Source organism: Rhinoraja longicauda, chromosome 22, assembly GCF_053455715.1.
Source record: "Rhinoraja longicauda isolate Sanriku21f chromosome 22, sRhiLon1.1, whole genome shotgun sequence".
NCBI classification, from domain to species: Eukaryota; Metazoa; Chordata; class Chondrichthyes; order Rajiformes; family Arhynchobatidae; genus Rhinoraja; species Rhinoraja longicauda.
The window spans coordinates 37,645,904-37,672,461 of record NC_135974.1 but is presented as its reverse complement, the minus strand read 5'-3'; the positions used below and the strand labels follow the sequence as shown (position 1 = coordinate 37,672,461).

The window sequence follows — 26,558 nt, the reverse complement described above, 5'->3', positions numbered from 1 at the left end:
GATCATTGGCCACCACTGCTGGGCTGATCCAGTCCTTGCTCACTGCCTATGTTCATTTATTGTTAGCTGGCATCCGTTAATGCAAACCCTCGCCTGCTTTCATCCCAATTTTTAATCTCCCCCTATTCTCATCACCCACTCCCCCTCCCTCCACCAGATTCTACATTTACCTACATGCCAGAGTTAACTTACAGAGACCAATTAGCCTACCAACCCACACGTGTTTGGGAATGTGGGAGAAAACCGGAGCACCAGGATGGAATGCATGCTGTCACAGGGGAGAACGTGCACACTCCACAAAGATAGCAGCCCAGGTCAGGATTGAACCAGGTTTTCTGGCGCTGTGAGGTATCAGTTCTACTGGCTGCACCACAGTGCTGCTATTAGCATTAACCCATCCTGTCCATTCTCTGTTTGCAATTACAATCCTCCATTCCAGACAACCTCTTAGTGAATCTCTTCTGTACTCTCTCCATTGCTATTGCATCCTGCGGTGCTGGCTAGAAGGGCCGGATGGCCTACTCCTGCACCTATAGTCTATTGTCTATTTATACAAAGTTTTAATAACATTGATAATAAGGTAGAGTAATGAACACCAAGTGTTATAATCATTCAAAAGGCAGGTCACCTGAGCTTTGGGACCGGATGCTAAGGGATATAGATCTCTATGAAAGAACTTCTCTCCTTCATCTGAAGAAGGGTCTCAACCCAAAACGTCACCCATTCCTTCTCTCCAGAGATGCTGCCTGTCCCGCTGAGTTACTCCAGCATTTTGTGTCTATCTTATCTCCTTCATCTTTACTTATATCGATAAACCTCACTTTGTTAAATTCTGAACATGTGAATAAAACTAACCATGAAATCTTCTGGCTTAATGCTGTTCATTTGTCGGCCGACATCTGTGATGTGTGGCATGTTTATGCATGAAGAATTTTCCATCTGTGTGTGTGTGTGTATGTGTCATCGTTTGATATTCCCTCCACACTTTGCATTAAAGCATTGATTTAGGCACAGGCAAGCATGAGGTTCAAAGACATCCCAATTTATATTATAATAAATTTCAATTAGCTATGTGGAATTGGAAATGGGAAGTATTGAAAATGCCAAAGGAAATGGCAACGGTGGTGGTAATAAGATCTCACCAGCAGGAAAACACATCCCCATGAGCAGAGTCTGGAATTCCCTGAAAATTAAGTCATAATAAACAAGGACAGACTGTTTGGAGCACATACTCATTCCAAATTGTTAACATGTCTTCCAAAATGTAGCCTGAATTCCTGAAGCACATGTTCAGTACAAATAGTGTCAAGAAGATGAAAGAAAGTTTGTGAACTATTAAAATAAATGGGGTAGAATAACTAAAATGTTGGCACAGACTTGGTGTGAGACAAGTTTTTTATGTACAACCTGCAGCTAGGGAAAAGCCAGTCATTTTGCAGCTCATTCCTGAGCAGAATGAAGATGTAGAATCAAAGAATTGTATTGTGTGCATTTTATGGGACAGATTGAAGCAATTTGTTTACAATGCTTCTCACCAGGTGCTTCATTTTATGGTTATTTTCCATCTGTCCCCATTTTCCATCTTACTGTTATTATTGAATCCACCTCTCCCGCTGTCTCTGGAAGGGTATTCCAATCCAGAGAAACCTTTTGCAGAAATAATTGCATGAATTTTTCCTTTTATTTTTCTGTGATGCTATTAAATTTAGGTTATCTAATTGCCATTCACCTAGTCAAAACCTCCTATTTATCAGATGTCATAAGTTTATAAGAAATAGGAACAGAATTAGGCCATTCGACCCATTGAATCTACTCCACCATTCAATCATGGCTGATCTATCTTTCCCTCTCAACCCCTTTCCCCAGCCTTCTGCCCGTAACCTTTGACACCCATACTAATCAAGAATCTGTCAATCTCTGCTTTAAAAATACCCAATGACTTGGCCTCCACAGCCGTCTGTGGCAATGAATTTCATAGATTCACCATCCTCCTATTAAAAAGAGGAATTATTTCATTCTTGTCTCTGTGGAATTAAAGTATTTAATTGGGTATAATCTTTCTAAATCATAGCATCAAAAAAGTTTACAGCATAGAAGGTCATTTGGCCTTCTGTATCCACACGGGTGTAAGTGCCAGTCAGAGCAATACCGTTCAGACCGAGCTCTCAGTCCATTGAGTTGTAGATTATGATCAAGTGTACATAAAATAAGTGTACATACATCCCCTGTCTATATGTTTTGCACTTGTATTGCACTATGGCCCCCGGAGGCACTCTGTTTCGTCCCATTCGTTGCATGATCTGTAAGGAGTGGAATGACAAATAAACTAACTAACTAACATATCATTACCTGATAAATGTGGCGATTCTTCTGCTTCCATTGCTCTTTTAGGCAATTCTTCAGCCTCTGGTCACTCTTCAATCAATTACCTAAAATATGTTTCTCAGTTATGGAATTTTCTGCTGAGAACACTAGATGCCTCCTATCTATTCCCTTACAATGTGTAGGAAGGAACTTCAGATGCTGGTTTAAACCAAAGAAAGATGCAAAAAGCTGGAGTAACTCAGCGGGACAGACAGCATCTTTGGAGAGGAGGAATGGGAACGTCACCCATTTCTTCTCTCCAGAGATGTTGCCTGTCCCGCTGAGTTACTCCAGCTTTTTGTGTCTACCCTTACAATGTTGTACACATCGATTAAATCACTCCTCGGACCAATACTTGTACCCCATCTAGCCCTCCTTTCCTAATCTCACCAGATAATAGGTTTATATGAAAAACTTCTCTCCTTCATGAACTTTACTTTGTTAGAATTGATAGTCTCTTGATTTCCAAAATGCAGATGAGTTAAGTACCTCCTCCTTGTGTGTGTCCCTCACTGCGTCTGCCACACTTGTCCCCTTCTACTTCCAGCTTGCCTTGAACTGAAAAGTAAAATTATGTCAAAAAATTGATTTTTCTGAAATGCAGTTTTCTTTTTCCAGGGATGTATGTACATTCTTGGGCATTTTTCAATATTTCTGTTGTCCAGATTTCCAGAGAACGCTGTATTGCTTTAATCAATCAAATTCTGTTTCGATTTAAAATTCTGTTTTGATTTAAAGACAATTACTTTCATGCACAATTATAGGCGAATTATTTATTAATAGCACAGTACAGCATGGCAGCAGTCGTTTTGGCCAACCTTGTCCATGTAGACCAAGTTGGTATACCCATTTGGCCCGTAGCCTGCTAAACCTTTCCCATCCACATATCTGTCCAAATGTCTTTTAAATCTCCAAATTATATTCACTTCTAAAGCTTTCTCTGGCAGCTCATTCTAGACACTGATAATCCTCTGAGTTAAAATGTTGCTGCTGAGGTCCCTCTTAAATCTCTCCTTCTCGCCTTAAGCCTGTGCCCTCTAGTTTTAGAATCCTCTAGCCTGAGGAAAAGATTTTTGAGCATTTACTTAGGAAGAGCTTCTTTCTCTGTTATCTCAGGAACAGCCAATTCCCCCCTCATTATCCGGCTTTTGAATGGTCCTTCCATAAGCTAGGGTACTCTCTGATCCACCTCAACCCCATTGCGGACATTGGACTTTGTCGCTGGACCTGATGTGCTACTGTGCTGAGGACTATGTTCTGCACTCTGTCTCTGTCTCTGCCCCCTTTGCTCCACCTATTGTACTTGACTTTGACTTGATTGTATTTATGTGTGGTATATCTGATCTGTTTGGATAGCATGCAGAACAAAGCTTTTCACTGCATCTCGGTACAGGTGACAATAATAAACCTAAACCTTTATCCGTGCCCATCCTCATCTTGTACATCTTAATAAGGTCATCCTACCACGCCATCTGAGTGACGACAGACGATATAAAGACAGCTGAGGGCCAAATCAAAATAGGACTACAACTACCATCGTGCTTTGCGGGCCACGCTGACGTAGAACACACACACACAGCGACGACTGGGACGCAGCAAACGGTGACGTCTACGCAGAGGGCAGATTGCGGTGACGCGGCGGCTGGCGCGCTGTGGCGGGAGGAGGGCGTCCGTCGGCGCCGAGCATCAGCAGCAGCCGCCGCCGCCATGCCGCGCGTCTACGTCGGGAGGCTCAGCTACCAAGTACGCGAGAAGGACCTGGAGCGGTTCTTCAAGGGTTACGGGAAGCTGTTGGAGGTGGACCTGAAGAACGGGTGAGGCCCTGGCGGGTGGGGCGGCGGCGTGGCCGGGCCTGGCTTAGGCGGGGAGGCCCGACGGCGGGGGGCCCAGGCCGGGCCTAGTAACGGCGGCGGGGCCTGGCGCTTAATTCCTGTCACCAGCCCGCTCCACGCGTCCGTGGGCCCGGGGGGGAGGGAGAGGGGCGAGGGAGAGGATGCCGCGTGGAACGGGGAAAATGGCGGCAACGGGGCAGGCGGGGAGAGGAAGATGGAGGTTTGGGGAGGAGGCGAGTGGGCCCGGGGTGGGCGAGCGAGGGAACGGTGGCGGAGGGAGGAGGGGGAAAGGTGGCTCGGGGCGGGAAGAGCGAGGAGGAAAGGGTCGGGGCCACAAGGTGAGGTGGGGCTGGGCGGTGAGTCTCCTCTCTCTTTCTTCCCCCCCGTCCCCGGAGTGGTGTGCGGGGGGCCGGGGCCGGGGCCGGAGTGGTGTGCGGGGGCCCGGGGCGGTGTGCGGGGGCCCGGGGTTGTGTGCGGGGGGTCCGGGGCCGGAGTGGTGTGAGGGGGCCCGGGGCAGTGTGCGGGGGCCCGGGGTTGTGTGCGGGGGGGCCGGGGCCGGAGTGGTGTGCGGGGGCCCGGGGCAGTGTGCGGGGGGCCGGGGCCGGAGTGGTGTGAGGGGGCCCGGGGCAGTGTGCGGGGGCCCGGGGTTGTGTGCGGGGGGCCGGGGCCGGAGTGGTGTGAGGGGGCCCGGGGCAGTGTGCGGGGGCCCGGGGTTGTGTGCGGGGGGTCCGGGGCCGGAGTGGTGTGAGGGGGCCCGGGGCAGTGTGCGGGGGCCCGGGGTTGTGTGCGGGGGGGCCGGGGCCGGAGTGGTGTGCGGGGGCCCGGGGCAGTGTGCGGGGGGCCGGGGCCGGAGTGGTGTGCGGGGGCCCGGGGCAGTGTGCGGGGGGCCGGGGCCGGAGTGGTGTGCGGGGGCCCGGGGCGGTGTGCGGGGGCCCGGGGCGGTGTGCGGGGGCCCGGGGCAGTGTGCGGGGGCCCGGGGCAGTGTGCGGGGGCCCGGGGCAGTGTGCGGGGGGTCCGGGGCCGGAGTGGTGTGCGGGGGCCCGGGGCGGTGTGCGGGGGGCCGGGGCGAACGCAGTCAGCCCCACCTGTCCTTGTTCCGTCCTGTTGTCTCCCCAACAATTGCCCCCTTCGGCTGGAGATCCCGGCTCAGAGTTTGGGGATCTGCACGTGGACGCCGGCAGAGGGTTTCGAGTCTGTTGTGGGTTATGTGTGGAATGTGTGTTTTAACTTTTTGCTCATTTGTGTTCGTCTGGTTGTGGCAAAGCAGCAGTATTCGGATGGTTCATGTAAAACATGGGGCTCTCGGTCAAAAGCAACCTCCAATCTGTATTTTGGAATTAAGCTGCTTTAAATATACCTCCAGACAATGAACTGAAATATAAGAATCATGAAGGAGAATAAATTGAGAGATTGTTCTTAGTTTGATCTTTTGGTGACCAATATTAAATACAATGGAAAATACCAGTTGTTTTAGGTGTGAAATGCACCAAAGATCCCAAATCTGTATTTTCTCGAAGGGGTAACAATTATTTGGAAAAGAATTGGGTTGGGGAATGAGCAGAAAATTAGATCTGGTGATTTTCATTCATGTGTTTTGGAATAATCATTATTTTAATGATCAAAAGTGCTGGAGGATATTAGCGGGTCAAGCACCATTTGTGGAGGGGAATGGACAGGCGATGTTCTGGATTGGGACCCATCTTCAGACTTTCTGTCCATTCCCTCCCCAGATGCTGCCTGGCCCAGTGAGTTCCTACAGCAGTGTTTTCTGCACAAGACTCCACCATCTGCAGTCTCTGTTATTTTAATGATTTTTAAGTTTGCATTATTTACTTGGATTTTACGGTTTTTATTTATTTGTCTTAATCCACAATACTCAAATGCATCGTCATTATCATATCATATCATATATATACAGCCGGAAACAGGCCTTTTCGGCCCATCAAGTCCGTGCCGCCCAGCGATCCCCGCACATTAACACTATCCTACACCCACTAGGGACAATTTTTACATTTACCCAGCCAATTAACCTACATACCTGTACGTCTTTGGAGTGTGGGAGGAAACCGAAGATCTCGGAGAAAACCCACGCAAGTCATGGGGAGAACGCACAAACTCCTTGCAGTGCAGCACCCATAGTCAGGATCGAACCTGAGTCTCCGGATCTGCATTCGCTGTAAAGCAGCAACTCTACCGCTGCGCTACCGTGCCGCCCTAATGTTAACAACCATCCAATTTAAAAAAAGACTAGTACATTTTCCGCTGTCAACTTTGTCCATGGGAATACAGTGACACATGCATTTTGCCCCTCAATTCTGCACTTTCCCTCGCTTTATGTTCTATGTTCTGTTTAATCTTACATTACACCGTTTTAACTTTCCTAATCTTACTGCCTTACCCTTTATTGGAAGCAATTGCCAAGTATGGTCCTTTTTAAGTTGGCGTATTTTTCTGGTCGCGTGGGACATGCACAGATTAGTAATATTAGTGCGATTAGTAAAATAGATGAACCATGATTGAACGGCTGAGTAGACTTGATGGCCGAATGCCCGACTCCTGCTGCTATGACTTATGGATATTTTTATTGAATTACCACAGGTACGGATTTGTTGAGTTTGAAGACTCGCGTGATGCAGATGATGCAGTTTACGAGCTGAACGGCAAGGAGCTCTGTGGCGAGCGTATAATAGTTGAGCATGCAAGAGGACCACGGCGTGACGGCAGCTATGGTGGTGGTTATGGTGGTGGTGGTGGTGGTGGCGGCGGCGGCGGCGGCGGTCGCAGTGAGTGATTTATTCAACATGACTTTGTTTACTTTTTAATTTGCTTAAAAAATTCCAGTGGTGTTTTTATTATTTAAATTGTTACAATGAAAGTGTTCATCCAAACCTTGTTAATAAGACCTTGATTTTTTAATTGAAAGAATCCATTGCGGCTAAGATGTCTGCCCGTTCCGATTGACCTTGGCTTTACCTTACATTATGTAGCCTTTGGCGTTTGGCTGACCTAATGGAAGCCATGACGACAGCTGCCTTTGCCATTAGACCCTGGGTGATGAGGATGCCAAGGGTTAGACATATCTGGTTAATCTGAACTAAGTGCCTGTTACCATATGTGTGTTATACCAAACTTCTAAAATCTGCTAGAATGTAAGTACATAAATGGAATATTTAGTTTTTAATATTTGCCAAAACATATGCAGACATGCATGGTACATAATTGTAGCATATTGTGTAAAAACAAAAAGAAAATGTAATTATTAACAAGATTATTTAATATTCAGATCTATTTTCTTTGTCTCATTTAAAATTTGATAGATTTTTAATTGAGTAGTTACTGATTTTCTTTCTGAACCTCAAGGCAGCAGTGGTTATGGATATCGACGAAATGGAAGAGAAAAATATGGGCCACCTGTCCGAACTGAGTTCAGGCTCATCGTTGAAAATCTTTCAAGTCGTTGCAGCTGGCAGGATCTAAAAGTAGGCTTTGAGTTTTTGTTTAAACAACTTAAAAATAAATTGGCATTAAAGTTCATTGTTCTGACTAACTTGTATTTTTTCTTTGAAGGATTTCATGAGACAAGCGGGAGAAGTGACATATGCCGATGCTCATAAGCAACGTATGAATGAAGGTGTCATTGAATTCAGATCCTACTCCGATATGAAGAGGGCTCTGGACAAGCTGGATGGCAGTGAAATCAATGCGAGAAAGATACGATTGGTTGAAGACCGGCCCCGTAATAGGCGCTCTTCCTCTGGCAGTCGATCCCGGTGAGCGTGTAGTTTCAGATCTAATTTTACAGCTTGATCGCACACTGAGTTGCGAAGAAAAAGTGGGAAATTGACAGTTGCAGCTTATAGAGAGAATAGATACTAACATTGAACTTCGGTTTGAAGTATCATTTTGTCTAAAACAATGTTTTAACCATGACTGTTTTTGTTTCTAACATTTGTAGTTTTCCTGGTTAAGAAAAATTGGTGAAAAAAATGGATTGTGAGGGATTCTGGAATGTGTAACTAAATGTGCAGGCGGGTTTAATCAGATGTAGTGGCTGAAAACTGATAATTTTGTGATTAATAAGCTTCAATCGTCCCCTTCTCAGCTGCCACAGTTAACACTTGCAATTTAGTTTTGCTTGGTCTCCATATTATCACACGTTCCACCTGTTTTCCATCTCTGGCTTTAAATATGTTTCCTTGTTTTGATGAAAAGTTGTTGATTTGAAACATCTAATTATTTTTCTTTCTGTACAGATGCTGTCTGACATTTGACTTTCTGGCATCTTTTGTGCTAACTTCAGATTTTGGGCTTTCACTTGATGGGGGTCCAGTAGATGGAGAGGGGAATGAATTACAATACATTATTGGAGTTAGCTGCTGTAGTAGGTTCTGAGCAAAGGAGATGGGTGAATGGGCAGAATATCCCTGTTGGGATTTGATGTTTGTACAATGCGTAGCACAAGGATCTAACAATTCAAGTCAAGTCAAGTCAAATTCAAGTCAAGTCAAATTTATTTGTCACATACACATACTCGATGTGCAGTGAAATGAAAGTGGCAATGCCTGCGGGTTGTGCACAAAGAATTACAGTTACAGCATATAAATAAAGTTAATAAGTTACTAAACATAGCACAAAAAGTGTCGACAAAAATTTAGTCTCTGGGGTTATAAAAGTTGACAGTCCTGATGGCCTGTGGGAAGAAGCTCCGTCTCATCCTCTCCGTTTTCACAGCGTGACAGCGGAGACGTTTGCCTGATCGTAGCATCTGGAACAGTCTGTTACTGGGCTGGCAGGGGCCCATCATGATCTTGCTTGCTCTGGATCTGCACCTCCTGATGTATAGGTCCTGCAGGGGGACGAGTGAGGTTCCCATGGTGCGTTCTGCCGAACGCACTACTCTCTGCAGGGCCATCCTGTCCTGGGCAGAGCTGTTCCCAAACCAGACTGTAATGTTGCCGTACAGGATGCTCTCTACTGCCCCAGAGTAGAAGCAATGAAGGATCCTCAGCGACACTCTGAATTTCCTCAGTTGTCTAAGGTGGTAAAGGCGCTGCTTAGCCTTACCCACCAGTGCGACAATGTGCGTTGCCCACGTCAGATCCTCCACGTCAGTGTGCGATGGGATGGAACATAGATTGAAGAGATGTGCTCATTGGAAGAAAAATGAAACTTATTTGTATAATATTCACTAGCTTCAGATCTTGCAATATTGGGAAACTCGGCAACCAGGTTCCAGTTAGTTAGAAACCAGGAACAGCAGATACTAGGTGCTAGAGTAACTCAACAGTTGGGTGGTGTGTCTGGAGAACAAGGATAGGTGATGTTATGATATTATGCAATGATATTTTGAGTCGGAAGCTTTGGAATGGTCTCGCCCTGAAATGTGACAGAACCATGTTCTCCAGAGATGCTCTCTGGCCCGTTGCTGTTCTATTCAGAAATGTAGAAACAACAGTAAGTTTCTTTTGAGTACTCTGGTGTTAAAGTAACTTTTCTTCACCAGGATGCTAAGGGGCTTTCACTTTGATTAAGACCATTAAGTACATCCAAGGTAAATTAGGATCAGTTTGACATAAATGTGCTTTATTCAGGTTGTGCAGTATTGCACCAAAATATTAATTATTGTGTTGGCAAATGGAAGGTAGAGGGGGGTAATGGATTTGTTTTGGAACATTGAAAATGGAAGAAATGGTTCAGAAGGTGTGTTTTTTTTTGGTGGGACTCTTGGTTCTAATCAAAATAAAGTCTTCCAATCCTTATTGCGGAGATTTTGCAGTTTATCAGACTGCGATGCTTCATTGATGGTGGGGTGGGATTGCACTTGTCTGTGTGAATTTGTTTAGACCAAGACTTTGTTTTCCCCTTTCATTGAATCCAAGGCAGATGACAAGCAGGGTAGTCCATTGCAAATTGCTCCTCAAACTAACATTGCCTACATCAAATTTTCCTATCATTTATGGTGTTTCAGTGAGCTCTAGAATGTAGACATAGATCATTTGGCCCATTGTGCCTGAGCCAAATTAGATGCAGGTTTTCTTGTATGGCAATAGTGCTTGCACATACATAATGTTATTAAGCCAATAAAGTTGCATTCATGCATATTTTTCCGCTGCGTTTTAGGCAGTTTTCTTATGCGCCTATCACATGGACGTAGTTGCATGGGCTGGTAGACACAAACTGCTGGACTAACTCAGCGGGTCAGGCAGCATCTCTGGAGAGAAGGAATGGGCGATGTTTCGGGTTGAGACCCTTCTTCAGACCTGAAACATCACCATTTCTTCTCTACAGAGATGCTGCCTGACCCGCTGAGTTACTCCAGCTTGTGTCTACCTTTGATTTATACCAGCATCTGCAGTTCTTTCCTATGCACAGGCTGGTGATTGATCTCTTACAATCTTGTAGACACACTCTTGTTGCTGCTTGACATCCACACGCAATGCATGGGGAATTCACTGTGCCATCTACTCACAAATGTAATCCCTTGAATGGAGCATGAGGTCATTTACAACTAATTCCATAGCCTGTGAGAGCACACGAGTCATTGTGGTCCACATATCAGAGCATCTGTATTAGGAAATAGCTAGAAGTCGTCAGGGAAATGTTAGCGTAACCATCTCAACTAGATGTTGTTACTGTGAAATGGTCATCCCAATGTGCAAATTTCAAAGGAAAGTAACTATCCAAAAAATCGTTTTCCAATTATTTTGATGAACATTCTTACAATGTGTGTCTTATTTCACAGATCCAGGTCTCGAAGTCGTCGTCATTCTCGTAGTAGAAGTCGTAGGAGTAGCCGCAGCAGATCTGGCACTGCCTCAAAGAGCCGGTCCCGTTCCCAGTAAGTACATTGAGTTGCTTTGTTTGGTAGATTGTGTTCTTAGAAGGCACATTGTGTAGCACATGTGGGAATTGTTGGCTTTTAACAGTGTGATTTAATGTTCTAGAAATTCCTCTTGATTGCTATTTAAACACCAAGATGAGGAATCAAACATTGGACCTTTTTGGTTTGCATGATATAACTTCAATGCATTTTAATGCTGAAAACTTAGCTCACCTCAATATTAAACTTGAAATGACTTTTAAATTCAGGGCAGCTCCTGTCATTTTAAAATGGTTTGAATTGTGGTTGGGGCTAGCTAGTGTTCTGCTGAGTTTACACCTTGCTTGATGCAGCTCACAAACAATAGATTCAGTTGGTCATCAGCAGCACTCTCACATTACACTGGGAGTCACTGCCAGCCACACTGTCATGGTGGGAAGATTAAATGGCAATGGTATGGGTTTATTCATCTCAGTCGCAGATTATCTTGGTTTACAGATAGATCTGTACCACAGATTTTAATAAAAATCCACCATTACAAAGTAGAACTCTATATACGTGTAACTTCTGGTATTTGTTTTAACATTAAGCATCGTTGAATATCTAGTGGCTCAGCATAATTTCCTGCAGCTGCATGAGAATAAAAGGTGTTGGTGGAGTTGGAAGAATGAACAATGGAACAATGGAGGGAAGTGGCCCTCGATGTTGAAAGAGGAATGGTAGATGTCTCTGGGTCTATCTTGTTAAGGGAGTGTAAGTCAAATGATTGATCTCCTGAATTGGGAAAAATGCAGAAAACTAAATGCTATCAAGAGCCCCGTCGGCTATGGTGAGGGGACCAGTGATTAAGAGAAAACAATAGACAATAGACAATAGACAATAGGTGCAGGAGTAGGCCATTCAGCCCTTCGAGCCAGCACCGCCATTCAATGCGATCATGGCTGATCACTCTCAATCAGTACGCTAAAAGGAAGATATCTCATGGGGGTAGGTGTGGAGTGTCATCAAAATGGTGTTGGAGAAATTTGAGGAATCCAATATAGCAAAGAGGATTGTGAGAGTGCAGTTAGGGAAGCTGAAAATGCTTGTTTATAATATTGTTTGCTAATGTATCCCCTAATATGTGGAAAGAAATCGAGATGGTAGGAATCATATATATCCCGGTGATAACAAAGCGGGGTGAAAATTGGCAGCAAAAGTGGTAAAATGTTTGAGTTGTGTATAGGAGCAAAAAGCAGAATCGATCTAATATCAGCAGAACAGAAGTGAAGGAGGTGCCCTACCCTACGCATGACTGGTACAAAGATTGTTCCACAGAGAAAGGGCATAGCTTGTACTTGCATGGAATCCTGTGCTTGAGAAAGGGTGGACTTCTGTTCAGGGAAGAAGCAGAGGGAACGTAAGCCATCCTGCTGAGGGCTAGGGGGGATTGGACATCTATGTTGTTAATGAGGTGGGGTCGGGGAAATGGATACTATCAAAGTGGCAGCAGGCATCTTGAAATTTCATGGATGGAAGACAAAACAAGAATAATTATGAAGAAATGGGTTTTGTGAAATGGGAACAGGTTGAGCCAGTGAGTTTATCATGGATCTTGGAGGTGGTAGATACAGATTGTCGTGTAGGTTTGGATGACTTTGAAGCTGGAGTAGAGAACTTCCAAGGAATTGAAATGGTGACATAGGAGATATGTGGTAGTGCCAGAGAGCTCTGGTCAATTGTCCCTCCATTTACACCACCTCCAGATAGAAAGATTTTGTTAACAGTCTTAATTTCCTCTTTTTCCACATTTCTATCATCTATTTTCTGTTGGTCTTCATCCTATCAGTTTTACCCTTTCTCTTTTTTCTAACAACCCATTTCAGATGAAAGGTCCTCTTCCTAAAATGTTGACATTGTTCTATTTTGCCTTCCACAAAAGCGTAGCGGAGTATTTCTTTCATTCTGTTTATATTTTAGAAACGAGCAACTTTTTAACATTTTGTTATAGGTTCAAAGCAATATCCGCACTATGACATTAATTATTTTGCTTGTTCTAACTACATGGTGATGAGGAAGATTTTTTTCTATTTTTAATGGGCTAAAGTTGTTTTTAATTGTCAGCAAAGTTAAACATTAATGGTGGTGCAAGGATCAATGTCCATACATCTTTGTGTCCTTGATTAATATAACCACTTGTACACTAGAATTGAGAAATCTAACCATAACTTGTGATGGTTGTTTCATTCTGGAAAAATATTACTTGATTTCATGTTATGGTCATCAATCTGCTTTGGTGCTGACACTGGTCTCCATTGATTCTTGAAAATTAGCCATGTTTTTAAGCACCATTCTTTAACATCTTCACTTTCTTTTAATAGTGGGTGGAGCTACTCATTTGTGTATTAATTTAATTTAAATTGTAGCAGCTTATTTTGGGTCATCTGCCAGAGATACTCCTGGGGAGTTGAATGTGGAAATAGATTTGATTTTGCCCTGATTAGCAAGGGCTCATCAAGGTGATTGTTTTGGATGTGATCAGGTCTCCTTCCCAATGTATACATTAGAATGTTAACCGTTCATGTGGTTTAATTATTTGAAACTTAAATGACAAACTTTCTCTCTTATCTACAGGTATTGATTTTGGTTATATCAACTTCCTGAGTGTCTTTTATTTGTCTGGATTTTATGTTGGATTTTTATTTGACAAAGCTTTTTGACAATTTTGTTATTTATTAAATAAGTGTATGTATGTCTGCAATGAGCTGCCAGACAGCAGTCAACTGGTGTGCTTGTGAATGAGTTTTGAAAGATGCAGCAAGCGAGACCTGGAGTCATTTCAGATCACGAGCAGAGGTAGTTTTTCCTAACTGAACCAGCTGAAATGTAGGCAATTGATTATTACACGGTAAACTACATTTTATATCTTAAATCTGTAAGTTGCAAGAAACTTTCAGATAGAATGACAGACTAATTTGGTAATTTGTCTTGCTAAATTAATTCTGTAAAAAGTGAGAACTATGAAATGGAGCACTTTTTTAACGTCTTTTTTGCTTTTCTAAATCTAGATCTCGGGGAAAGGGGCATTCCAGATCCAAATCAAAGACTCCTGAGCGGAAATCCAGGTCAAGAAGTAATTCCAAAATCAAGTCTGATCACGGCTCTCCTTCCCCATCTCCAAGTAAATCAAAGTCTGACTTAAATAATAAGTCAAAGAGCAGATCTAGGTCCCCTCAAGTTAATGGTAATGGAGAAAATAAATCGATATCTCGTTCCCATTCAAAGTCCCGCTCGAGGTCACGGGAAGCATCTGTTCCTGTGTCACCTGTGAAATCCAAACCAAAATCTGAGAACTTGTCTCCATCCAACTCCCGTCGGTCTAGGTCGAGGTCAATGTCTAGATCTAGGTCTGGTTCCAAGGAGTAGCAACCTACTTCACATGACTGAAGTCTGTTGGAAGTTCTTCCTTACTGTAGCTGTACATGTAAATGTAACTTTGAGACTCCAGACTTTTCCAAACTGGTGTTTTTCTTTCTAGTGTAGATTGCAGTATAGGATGATTGTATATAAACCATCTGGTCACTAAATTGTTAAGCAATAAGTGCAAGTATAGCAGTTGTTTCCTCCCCTGCCCCCCCAAATACTAAAGCTAAAGAAAACAATGCTATTTGAGGGTAGCTATGATTTTTTTAAATTTCCCCCATTTTATTGCTTGAGTGCTGCACAAGTCTTGTGCATGAAGAGCTGCCACAGAACACTGTGATAGTCACACTTTATTTTAGTGCCAAAAATCTTTTAAAATTACAACTAATGTTTTTGAACTCCCACACAAACTCAATTGGCCTAGTTAAACTCCTTGGTATTACCTTTATGAAATAAGCAAAGGAATACTTGTATGGGGAGGGGTTGTAATTGTGTAATTCTCCCTGAAATGCCCAATGTCAAAATATACTCCCATGTTGTGGCGGTTGGTGTATATATTGTTTTGCCGTACATACTAATGATGCTTCCTTGTCAAGCTTACATGCAGCTGAATAGAGCTTTGTAGGCCAGTGACTTAAAATACTGCACATTTTGTATGATACGCAATCAAATATGCATGACCTTCCACATGAGCAAGTAATCTGTCGTAATCTAGGTTGTTGATCTTCGTGCAGCCCAGCATTTACAGATGCATGGATTTTTTTACACCTGGTACATATTTGAAATATGCATGGTTTCAATAAAATATTTTATTGCAACTTTTGTAATTCTATTTCTTCTGGACTGCACTCTTTGTCTATAATAAATGCATTACAAACTTTTTGAAAGTAAGATCACAATGTGCAAACACTACAAAGGTTAATTCTGCTTTAAGATTTTGTACAATAAAATTCTGAGTACGTAAGTGACATTTGAACAAAAAATGTAGAAAGTCTGCTAATCTTGTGATGAGTTCCGTACATGTTTGACTTTGTTATTGTAAAAGCAGCAGTAAATGTATAACACTTTTGTGCAGATTTAATTTCAAATGGTGGGAAAATGTTATTTGTTACTTAATTTGCTGAGATGTCCACTTTTCTGTGGATCTGCAAAATACTTTGGATAGGTGGAAGGGGTAGTACTTTGCTGGATTGAATTTGTCAAACTTCCATGTGACCAGTTAATCGCCAATGAATCAAGTGCAGTAATGTAGACAAACTGCAGATGTTGGAATCTTCAGCAAAAATTCAGTGCAAGAGGAACTGAGCAGGTTGTGCAGCATCTGTGGAGGTTCAGCGTTCGTAGATGCTGCCTGACATGCCCAGTTCTTCCAGCTCTTTGGCCGGTTCCAGGGCACTCTGCGATTGGTTGCATTTGATATTGTGAAGTGAATCAGTCAAAGCCCCATTCCTTGGATAAGCACCTCATGATGAAGCAGAGATTGCTGTGAGTTTTGCCAGATTGGTCCTGGCATTTCCACTGAACACTCACTGAGAAGCTACAGATTGCAGCAAATATAATTCAAATAAAGAAAATGTAAACATTTCTGCTCGGGATTATTATTTTTATTTTCTCAATTAGCTGGAGAAATGCATTTAGTATGCAGTAACTTTTTACTGGCAAACTAAACAAACAAAACCACCACTCAACGATTATTTTAAATTGTGAATGTTAGGTTGGTAACAAAAATTAACTCTTGCATTTTGTTTTGCAGTAAAATTAGGTAAGGTTGCCCGGTATTCCAAGTTGGCATGGTTCTGCACAATTCTGATGGGTTTTAAGATTAAGATAATACTTGGGAATATTAAATTGCAATGTGTTAAATTTGTATGTAATCTGTTAGCAAGCAGATATCTGCTCAGCTGGGCGCAGTGCTAAATGCAGATGACTTGTTGGATGTGTATATCAGGGATTGAACCCAATCCACCGAGTAGGATAAATTGTCACTGGTGTGCAAGTAGGCTATGTTGTCAAATTCATTCATATGCAACATTTTCTCTGCACATTAATCATTTAGGACCCAAAGTTGAAAGCGTGTAGTGTGAGCTTTGTTCATATGGCAGGGGCAGAGGAGGGTGAATATTGACACTGGAAGGTGATAGTTCTAAGAATAACATAAAGTGCTGAAGTAACAAGTCAGTCAGCATCTCCAGAGGACTGGACAGGACAGGTGATGTTATGGATTGGGACCCTTCACATTGATTGAGAAGCTGGAAGAGTGGAGGTGCAGGACAAAGCTTGAAGGGTGGAAGGTAGATGCAATATGCTGGAGTAACTCAGCGGGGCAGGCAGCATCTCTGGAGAGGGAATGGGCGACCCTTTCAGATATCACCCAGCAATGGGTGGATACAAGTGAGGGGTTCCAAGCCTAGCTCTGTAACCTTAATATGTCACAAAATTGCAGACACTAAACGTCACTCATTCCGTCTCTGCAGAGATGCTGCCTGTCCCGCTGAGTTACTCTAGAACTTTATGTCTTTTTTTCGATTTAAACCAGCACCTGCAGTCCTTTCCTACGCATACCAAATCGAGTATTAGATAATCAAAGTATAATGCATCCACGGCAAAAGATGCAAAAGTATCCTCACGCCAGGCCAAATCAAGCTTTAAAAAGCAAACACGATAGTGGTGTAAGCAATAAAGTTGCCCAAAATACAGTGTGTGTGTAGGGAGGAGCAGTGATCGCGCCACTGAGAGCGGTACACATGCGCACCGCCAGCGCCTGGTCCCGCAGGTTGGACGGCAGTCGGCAAGAAACATCATCATTTTCAGCAAGAAAACATACTCGGTTATTTTATAAAGTAGGATTTAATCGGGCAGAAACACCAGCATCTATCCACCCAAGTCTGCCACGCCTGTCTCTTTCTCTAAAGTCTAAATCAATGCATCTCTACCGCGACGTCATTATTTTAACCATAAATAAGCATAGAAATCTATCTGCATCTGCTCCAGAAACGAGTGCTTGCACCGCAGGCATCTCATTCAGCGCTGCCCGAGGAGGATGCAGTGCCGATCCGTCAATTGGATACCTTCTTCGTTGCTTGTAACTTTTCGCTTGATGCATCTCCTGCTGTGAATTGGACGCACCGATCAGGGCTTGGCTGGCGGCGCATCCTTCATGCACATGGAGCCAAGTGCAAGACATGTTTCCGAGTTAATATCACTGTAGCTCCAGCCCCTGTCTGCCCGACAGCACCGCCATTTTGGTAAGAAATTAAATCTCTCGTATGGTTTTATCAGTCAATAAAGGAGAAGTGACAATCCCGAATGAATGAGACAGAAATTCACCGCACGGTGCATGTGGACATCTCGCCTGTTATATTTTGGATCTCAGGAATGCAAGATTTAAGCCACAGTTAGTTAATATAATTTTGTGTTGAATTATTAATAACGCAGGGGTAGATAATAATACTCTTATCAATCGTATCATTATCAATCGTTCTGAGAAATATTTTTGGCAGCATTATTTATTGAACGTTTTATATTTACAAGGTATATTTTAATGTACACGAAAGCCTATATAGTACATTTAGTGCATGTCTCTACACCGTGAAGTCAAAAATATGGATTAAAACATAAAATGGATAAGATTCACCAAATGAGTAGGCAATGAAATGTTAGAATGTTATAATATCATTGAAAGTCGCAATTTTATAATTGAATATATTTATTAGCCTATGAAGTTCAAATTGAAGTCTGAAATTTCCCCAGAGTGATTGAATGTGGCAGTAATTGATTATTAAGTAATTGAGATAGGGGGAGGGAATGTCTCTTAGGTAAATAAAAAGCTTAAGTAAACCAATCAAGAAAGGGTAGTTTACTTTGAAGTATGTTGTACAGAAGATTAGACTGTCATAGAGTGATACAGCACAGAAGCAGGCCCTTCAGCCCATCTATCATATCATATCATATATATACAGCCGGAAACAGGCCTTTTCGGCCCTCCAAGTCCGTGCCGCCCAGTGATCCCCGTACATTAACACTATCCTACACCCACTAGGGACAATTTTTTTTACATTTACCCAGCCAATTAACCTACATACCTGTACGTCTTTGGAGTGTGGGAGGAAACCGAAGATCTCGGAGAAAACCCACGCAGGTCACGGGGAGAACGTACAAACTCCTTACAGTGCAGCACCCGTAGTCAGGATCGAACCTGAGTCTCCGGCGCTGCATTCGCTGTAAAGCAGCAACTCTACCGCTGCGCTACCGTGCCGCAGGAGTGCAGGAGGCTGAGATGTTATCGTATGGAGGTGTATTAAATCATGACGGGATAAATAGGGTAAATGGGTCTTTTCCCAAGATAGGGGAGTCAAGAATTAGAGGGCACAGATTTAAGGTGAGGGAAAAGATTTAATAGAAAGCTCGGGGGTAACTTTTCCACACAGATGGTGGTGGGTGTATGGAACAAGGTGCCAGAGGAAGCAGTTGAGGCAGGTACAATAACAACATATAAAATACATTTGGATAAGTACATGGATAGGAAAGGTTTAAAGGGGTATGGGGTAACATGGGCAAATGGGACTAGTATAGATGGAGCATCATGGTTGGGCCGAAGGGCCTGTTTCCATGCTACATGGCTAGGACTCTCAGAGCAAAGCAGCGGAGAAACAGGGAAAATCTGTCCAATAGAAAGGTTCAAGTGGATGAAATATGGTGGAAGGATGGCAATGAAATGTCAGCAATGGTTGGCTTAGACCCACTGAGTCCCAGAACACCAGGCAATGGACCATTGTCTCTGGGGTAGTCACTCACCTATTTATTACCTGCAGCCACTGCTCAAAGGAATTATGAACAGGACTCACAGTTTAAAGTTGTTTAAAGTTTTAAATTGTTGAGTGGTAGCCAAAGGTCATAGTTGTAGATTAAATGGAAATTTCAACAACAAAAAACGCAATCCTGCACCTAGTTTCTCCAATGTGTACGTGGTGAGTGGGCAAAGATGGCACCTAGTTTCTCCAATGTGTACGTGGTGAGTGGGCAAAGATGGCGCTGCACAGAGGGTTACAAACACAATGTAAACGTAGAGAATGCTGGCAGAACCCAACACAGTGACGTGGGAACCCGGGCTAATGTTTCTGGTGACCTTTCACCAGAGGTTCACTTCAGATGCTTGCATCTAGGGCATTTAGATTTGTATTAATATGTGCAGGATCCTAGGCTGGAAGATGTATGAGAAAATTGCTGGTAACCGACAAATTCACTGATTCACTTTGAAATGCTGGAAGAGCATTGTATAGATGAGAAAGATGGAGCAACTATGGTGAACCAGCCCACCAGAAAGAGGCAAGGCAGGGAGTTAGGAAGGAATGATGGAATAAATTACATTATTGTAGTGCAAAATGTCTGACGGGTCCAGCAGATGAACTCGGCATAGATTGGTACGTGGTGAAGGGAGGGGCAGCACTGGCAGCTCAGTGTTCTGGGGTCCAGGTACAGCAGGCATGATAGATGTGGAGGTCGGAGAGGAGGGGGAGTTGTGTTTCTGATTCGGGAGAACATTTGGGCACTGCTAAAAGAGGATATTCTTGAGGAATTGTCCTGTCAAGCTATGTGGATGGAACTTAGAAATAAGAAGGGGTTGTTCACTTTGGTGGAATTATATAATATAATTTGACTGCGGAGGACAGTGGGTTGGAGGGTAAGGAGATGGAATAATTGATCTTGGTGGGAAGGGCTGATGTTTGGTAATAAAGATAGATATGGTCCCATGAACGACCATGCAGGAGACCACCTGCCAAAGAGAAGGAGCATGTTACAGAAGTACTAATGTGGTACGAGACATTCTTGGAAACTCTTCAACTCACTTTTACGTAACATTTTCTTCCAAAAGGAAAGGTAAGAAATTCTGAATATATTCTCACGTTTTTTTAAGTTTACTCCTCATTAGTGTTGAACAGTCAGCAATCAAAACTTAGTCAGTTCCCCCTAAATTTTACATGAAGGCAGAATATATACAGAGAGACATGACACTTGCCACACTTGCACTTTGGAACGTTTGAAATCTATTGATGCAATACCTTTAAAACCTTGAAACTCACATTTTAGTAAACTTTAAATTAAGTCACACAGATGGCTGTGGAGACCTAGTGAATGGATATTTATAAGGCAGAGATTGACAGATTCTTGATTAGTACGGGTATCGGGTTATGGGGAGAAGGCAGGAAATTGGGGTTGAAAGGGAAAGATAGATCAGCCATGATTGAATGGTGGGGTAGACTTGATGGGCCGAATGGCCGAATTCTGCTCCAAGAACTTAGGAACGTATGAATTCTTACTTTGTGACTCAATGAGTGGGATTAATTATTGAATATCACAAACGTCACATTCAGGTTCAATCGCAATCAGAGGTGAATCGTTTTTAGAATGAACAGCAGAGTGGGATTGGAAGACCTGATGCCCAGCGATGCGAGACCACCCAGTGAAGGTGGTCCACACGAGGTAACCAACAACAGTCTCACTCAGACCACCAAAGCCTTCATTATTCCAGGTACGTCAAGTGGGCTCCTGTATGTGTCTGGGGCATCAGTGTAGGGCACAGGCTCGTCCAGTAAAGCGTCTCGACCTGAAACATCAACCATCCTGCCTCCACAGATTCTGTGGGACCCGCTGAGTTCTTTCAACAGTTTGGTTCTTCCACCAGTAACTTGACCAATTTGCGACCAAATCCTTACTGTTTGTGAGACCCAAGTCATCGAGTCATTCAGCAGCAAAACAGACCCTTCGACCCAACTCATCCACGCCAACTAAGATGCCCCATCTAAGCTAGTCCCAGTTGTCTACGCTTGGCACATATCCCTCTAAACCTTTCTTATCCTTGTATCTGCCCAAATTTGTTGGACAACTGACATTGGACTGTTACAAATATAGGTAAAACAAGAAATGTAAAGTCCATCTCATGGAGAGGATTTCTGTTGTTGAGATAATGGTGACTTTTAACAGTTCAGTCCTGACACTCCATATCTTGACTCTACCAGTCACATCAATGTTGGAATCCAAGAGTCAAGACAAAAAATATCTAGGCATTGGGTAATGGAACTATTTTAACTTGTTTTGTTTGCAAAATAACAATGTATACTCTACACCTAACCATGGTTGTAACTGTAATGGAAAGTTGACAAGTGATGTTATGAATTGACGTTTACAATATCTTTATAACTAATCAATCATCATGATTGTTGCAGTTTAATTTTATAAATTGGAAACAATGTAAAGTTGTAGTCAGCAGGATACATTAATCAGCATGTTGAGAGATTTTACTTTTCTTCAAATATGAACTTATTTAATGCAGCAGCGAATCTTCGAAAACCTCAAAGTTTCTCCAGAGAAACCCAGAGCATTTCCCTGCCAATCAAAGCAGAGTCGTCGGACAGCACGGTCCCAGTGACTGCAACCATCAGCCCTCAGATCAGCGGTGCGCACAACTGTGACGTGGTCAGTGTCCTGGAGTGGAAAGATGGCATTGCCACCTTACCGGGCAGCAACCTGAAGGTCAGTAGTTCCTTCTGTATGTCCACAACCTCTGTCCTTTTCCCAAACATGCTGCATAGAACGAGGATCAGTACAGCACAGGAACAGGCCCTTCAGCCCACAATGCCCATGCCAAACATGATGCCAAGTTAAAATGATCTCATTTTCCTGCAGGTGATCCATATCCCTCCATTTCCTGCACTTCCACAAACCTATCTAAAAGCCTCTTAGACACCACTATCATATTTGCCTCCTCTGCCACCCCTGGCAGCAGAATCACTCAGTCTGAAGAAGGGTCTCGACCCGAAACGTCACCCATTCCTTCTCTCTAGATGCAGTCCCGCTGAGTTACTCCAGCATTTTCGTGTCTATCTTCGAATCACTCATGAACCTATGAACTCCCAGGCCGATGAAAGCAATGTCGTCTATGATTGAGCAAAGAATTTAATATAAGAATATTATTCCACCATTAACTTACTTAATTAGTCCCCCCTGTGCAGGTGATTGTTTCCTCTTCAGTGCTTTATTATATTTTCACAGTTGCTTTGTTATTCTTTAAAGTTCCGACTGAATGAGTTTGGAGTTCTGGAAGTTGTCAGCACAGAAGGCATCGTGACGAAATCAGGGACCAGAATCTCCCGGGTGACCACGGTGGAGGCTGTGAGTGACACTGGCAGTGAGGCCGGCTGGAATACCACCACTGCTCATGAATGTAAGGCATTTCCACAAAGATCCACAGTACACCAGGCCAAAGCCTATACTTTTATGGGTGTCAGAGGTTATGGGGAGAAGGCAGGAGAATGGGGTTGGGAGGCAGAGATGGATCAGCCATGATTGAATGGCGGAGTAGACTTGATGGACTGAATGGCCTAATTCTACTATTATTCCTTATGATCTTATGTTTTCACGTGATCTGTCAATGATCAAAACATTATTTTTCAGGTCAATTAATAAGTGTTTTAACATTTTTAAAAAATTACCTTTTAACCATTTTTCTTGAAGTCATAGAGTCTTACAGCATGGAAACTGGCCCTTCGGCCCAACTCATCCATGCTGACCAAATTGCCCCATCTAAGCTAGTCCCATTTGGCAGCATTTGGTCCGCACCCCTCTAAACTTGTCCCGACCATTGTATTTGTCTCAACTGCTCACAGGTCAGTTTGTGATCTTGGGCATAGGTTGTGGTTGAAGGTGAGGAACGGCATTGTAAAGAGGAGAGGCAACCTTGTACCTCTGCGACATGGAATGATGATTGGTTCTGATGTCTGGCACAATTTCTGTGTCTTGAATCTAAGTGGAAAGTTTTATCTTGTCGTTCCATGCTGTTCCAGCTACAACAAAAACCGGTGAAATGGAAGAATGTCAGAAAGAGGATAACTATCCATGTCATCCCACACACCCATAAATGTTCAGATGATGATCGTGAAATGTCATGCAAAGATAGGGTTGCCAACTTCCCCACTCCCAAATACGGGACAAGGTGACATCACCGCCCCGCGCCCCACGTGACCTCACCCAGCCAGCGGCCACGTGCTCCCGCTCCACCAATGGTGGCAGCCTGGGCGGAGTTAGGTCACTTGGGGGCGCGGGGCTGTGACGTCACCTTGTCCTGTATTTGGGAGCGAGGAAGTTGGCAACCCTACTAATACGGGACAAGGGCGGTCCCATACGGGACAAACTAATTTAGCCCAAAATACGGGATGTCCCGGCTAATACGGGACAGTTGGCAACCCTATGCAAAGATGACAATGTCCATGGAACGCGAGTAAATCCAGGATTCGAGCAACAGTGCCCAGGGTCAGACCTAGAACATAGAACAGTACAACGCAGGGACAGGCCCTTCAGCCCACAATGTCTGGGCCAGACACGACGCCGTTAATCAGCCTACACATGACCATATCCCTCCATTCCCTGCATATCCATCCACCTATCTAAAAACCTCTTAAACCCCTCCATGGTAATTGCCTCCACCACCACCCAAGGCAGCGCATTCCAGGCACCCACCACCCTCTGGGTCAAAGAAACTTGCCCCGCACCTCTCCTGTAAACCTTACTCCTCCAACCCTTTAGTCTTGCACATTTCCACCCCTTGGAATAAGGTTCTGATGTCTTCCTCGTGATATGAATGGACATCCAATATGTGTTTGAACACTTTCTGACAGAGAAAGGTTGTCTACAACATGTGCAGGAAGGAACTGTGAAAGATGGTTTAAACCGAAGATAGACACAAAAAGCTGGAGTAACTCAGCGGGACAGGCAGCATCTCTGGAGAGAAGGAATGGGTGACGTTTCAGGTCGAGACCCTTCTTCAGACTGAAGTAACCCATTCCTTCTCTCCAGGGAAATTGAAACAAATGGAAGAGGATTTTGCAGAGATTTGTTTTGTATGTATCAGTTCATTAATTATTCAGAAATTGCTTGCAACTAATTGGAATCATGTTTTAATGAGATAGCACAACATTTCTAAGTAATTAGAAAAACTTAGCTAATTACTTATAAATGTAAAATTAGCTTCATGTATTTCAAGTTAATTAACCAACTGGCGCTAATTAAAAGAATATTATATTCTGATTCTAGAAAATGATAATTAAACTCCCATTTGTAGTTCTATAATTATTTTTGAAGGGCTACTGATGTACGACAGTTGTTAGTCTTATTTGTGGGGAATGGTTTACCGAGCCCAGTCTTTTTCCCAGAGTAAGGGAATCAAGAACTGGAGGGCATTGTTTAAGGTGAGAGGGAGGAAGATTTAATCGGAAGCTAAGGGGCAACGTTATTCACACAAAGGGGTGTGGGTGTACGGAACAAATGCTTTGTTACTTGCAGCTCGCCTGTCTTCCCATGTTCCACGAGGCGGTACCAGGTGCTCCCCGGCTTACGATGTTCCAGCTTGCGATAGCTCGACTTTGCGATGGTGCAAACGGCAGCGTTCCGTAGCGAGCCGCCACTCGCTTCCGGCCACGCGGTCGCATACATTAAATGCATTTCGACTTGCGATATTTTCAGTTTCCGATGGGTTTCACGGAACAGAACCCATCGTAAGTTGAGGAGCACCTTGTGTCCAGAAACAATTCATCTGAGATAACGAGCTCAGTGAAGTGGAACATCCGTATGAATTATATCCCATAAAATGGCATGTTGGTGAGTTATTTTTGTACGATTGTATTTGTGAGTCTGAAAAAGGGTCTCGACCCGAAACGTCGCCCATTCCTTCTCTCCAGAGATGCTGTCTGTCCCGCTGAGTTACTCCAGTATTTTGTGTCTATCTTCGAATCACTCATGAACCTATGAACTCCCAGGCCGATGAAAGCAATGTAGTCTATGATTTAATCTTTGGTTTAAACCAGCAGTTCCTTCCTACATCTTTTTGTACATTGTTGTACACTCTCTAGTGTACCAGCTCACTTCCCATGTTTCCAGATAGGGTGCTTATTAAATAGTTAACAAAGGTTTCTCAGAAAAATAATCAAATATTGTATGAATTGAATGAGCTCCGTTAAATCACATAAATCACTTTTATTAGATTTTCAGATTCATTTTATGTTTCAATATTTGCACAGTGGGTTGGAAAAAAAAGAAAATAATTACAGATAATACCACCAGACAAATGAATGTAGCAGGTTGTATCCACAATAGGAACAATACCACTCACCATGGACATTTTTTCACCTTGTGTCATCGCAAGTTGAATGCACAAAATTTAAAATGCAAACAAAATTTTATTTGTTGCCAAAATTACGTGTGTTTGAATAAGCATCTAAATGGAAATGTATTGCCGGCTGTCAGTGGGGGATCTCGGTACAAGTCTGTTGACAGTCTTATGTATCAATGACACAACATTCCTTTTAATAGCATTAATTAAGTGGTTAACAATTAAACAAAGTTCATGTGTGCAGTCAAACCGATTGACGGCGGAGTAGTTTTTCGAGGGGATATGATATTTATTTATGGTGTGGTATTCTTACAGTGAAGCAGCCGACGGCTTTGTACAGGATGGAGCAGCCAGCTCTGGGGCGATGCTACTACTGTGTGAACTGTGGCCACACCTACATGGCAAGCCAGGGCCGAGGCAGCGGCAGGTTCTGCAGTGACCATTGTCTGCACCAGTTCAAAGACAAGTACGAGCTTACATTCAACGTTACACAGCCGTGATACACGCGCGTAAACTCCTGCATGCATGTGCACCATCATGACGGGACTGTGCTTGTGGGGTGAGAGAGTCATAGAGTCAAGAGTGTTTTATTGTTGTGTGTCCCAGATAGAACAATGACATTCTTACTTGCAGCGGCACGACACGATATGTAAACACAGTGCACCTTAAACAATATAATAAACGAGAAACAAAAGTTCAGTGTATATATACATATACACACATAAGATAGGCACAAAAAATTGGAATAACTCAGCGGGACCGGCAGCATCACTGGAGAGAAGGAGTGGGTGACGTTTTGGGTCGAGACCCTTCTTCAGACCGAAACATCACCCATTCCTTCTCTCCAGAGACGCTGCCTGTCCCGCTGAGTTACTTCAGTTTTTTGTGTCTATCTTCAGTTTAAACCAGCACGTGCAGTTCCTTCCTACACACACGCATATATACACACATGTACACACACATATATACACACACATAT

The 26,558-nt window shown here is 43.4% G+C and overlaps 2 protein-coding genes across 3 annotated transcripts in view; both read left to right on the top strand.

Moving 5' to 3' along the window:
* Positions 1 to 3,982: 3,982 nt before the first annotated feature.
* Positions 3,983 to 15,966, top strand: LOC144604580 (serine/arginine-rich splicing factor 4-like). Its single transcript, XM_078419183.1, has 6 exons — positions 3,983 to 4,178; positions 6,795 to 6,979; positions 7,557 to 7,675; positions 7,764 to 7,966; positions 10,939 to 11,034; positions 14,064 to 15,966. Exons 1-6 carry the CDS (start codon positions 4,072 to 4,074, stop codon positions 14,419 to 14,421), a joined length of 1,068 nt encoding a protein of 355 aa, XP_078275309.1. The 5' UTR covers positions 3,983 to 4,071; the 3' UTR covers positions 14,422 to 15,966.
* Positions 15,967 to 17,173: 1,207 nt separating this feature from the next.
* Positions 17,174 to 26,558, top strand: part of l3mbtl1 (L3MBTL histone methyl-lysine binding protein 1) — a 46,570-nt gene continuing 37,185 nt past the window's right edge. Inside the window, exons 1-5 of one of the 2 annotated variants that reach the window (XM_078419182.1) lie at positions 17,174 to 17,663; positions 20,790 to 20,947; positions 21,752 to 21,948; positions 22,489 to 22,639; positions 25,895 to 26,045. In XM_078419182.1, the coding sequence (XP_078275308.1) occupies positions 20,824 to 20,947; positions 21,752 to 21,948; positions 22,489 to 22,639; positions 25,895 to 26,045 (623 nt within the window). In that variant the 5' untranslated portion in view covers positions 17,174 to 17,663; positions 20,790 to 20,823. Of the gene's footprint in view, positions 17,664 to 20,789; positions 20,948 to 21,748; positions 21,949 to 22,488; positions 22,640 to 25,894; positions 26,046 to 26,558 lie in introns of both variants that reach the window. The other variant, XM_078419181.1, reaches the window with a different exon arrangement.

Excerpts from the sequence above, each read along its gene's own strand:
- LOC144604580 (XM_078419183.1), top strand. The coding sequence starts at position 4,072 with ATGCCGCGCGTCTACGTCGGGAGGCTCAGCTACCAAGTACGCGAGAAG. Across the intron at positions 4,179-6,794 it reads GAGGTGGACCTGAAGAACGG|GTACGGATTTGTTGAGTTTG; the intron begins GTGAGGCCCTGG and ends GAATTACCACAG. Across the intron at positions 6,980-7,556 it reads CGGCGGCGGCGGCGGTCGCA|GCAGCAGTGGTTATGGATAT; the intron begins GTGAGTGATTTA and ends CTGAACCTCAAG.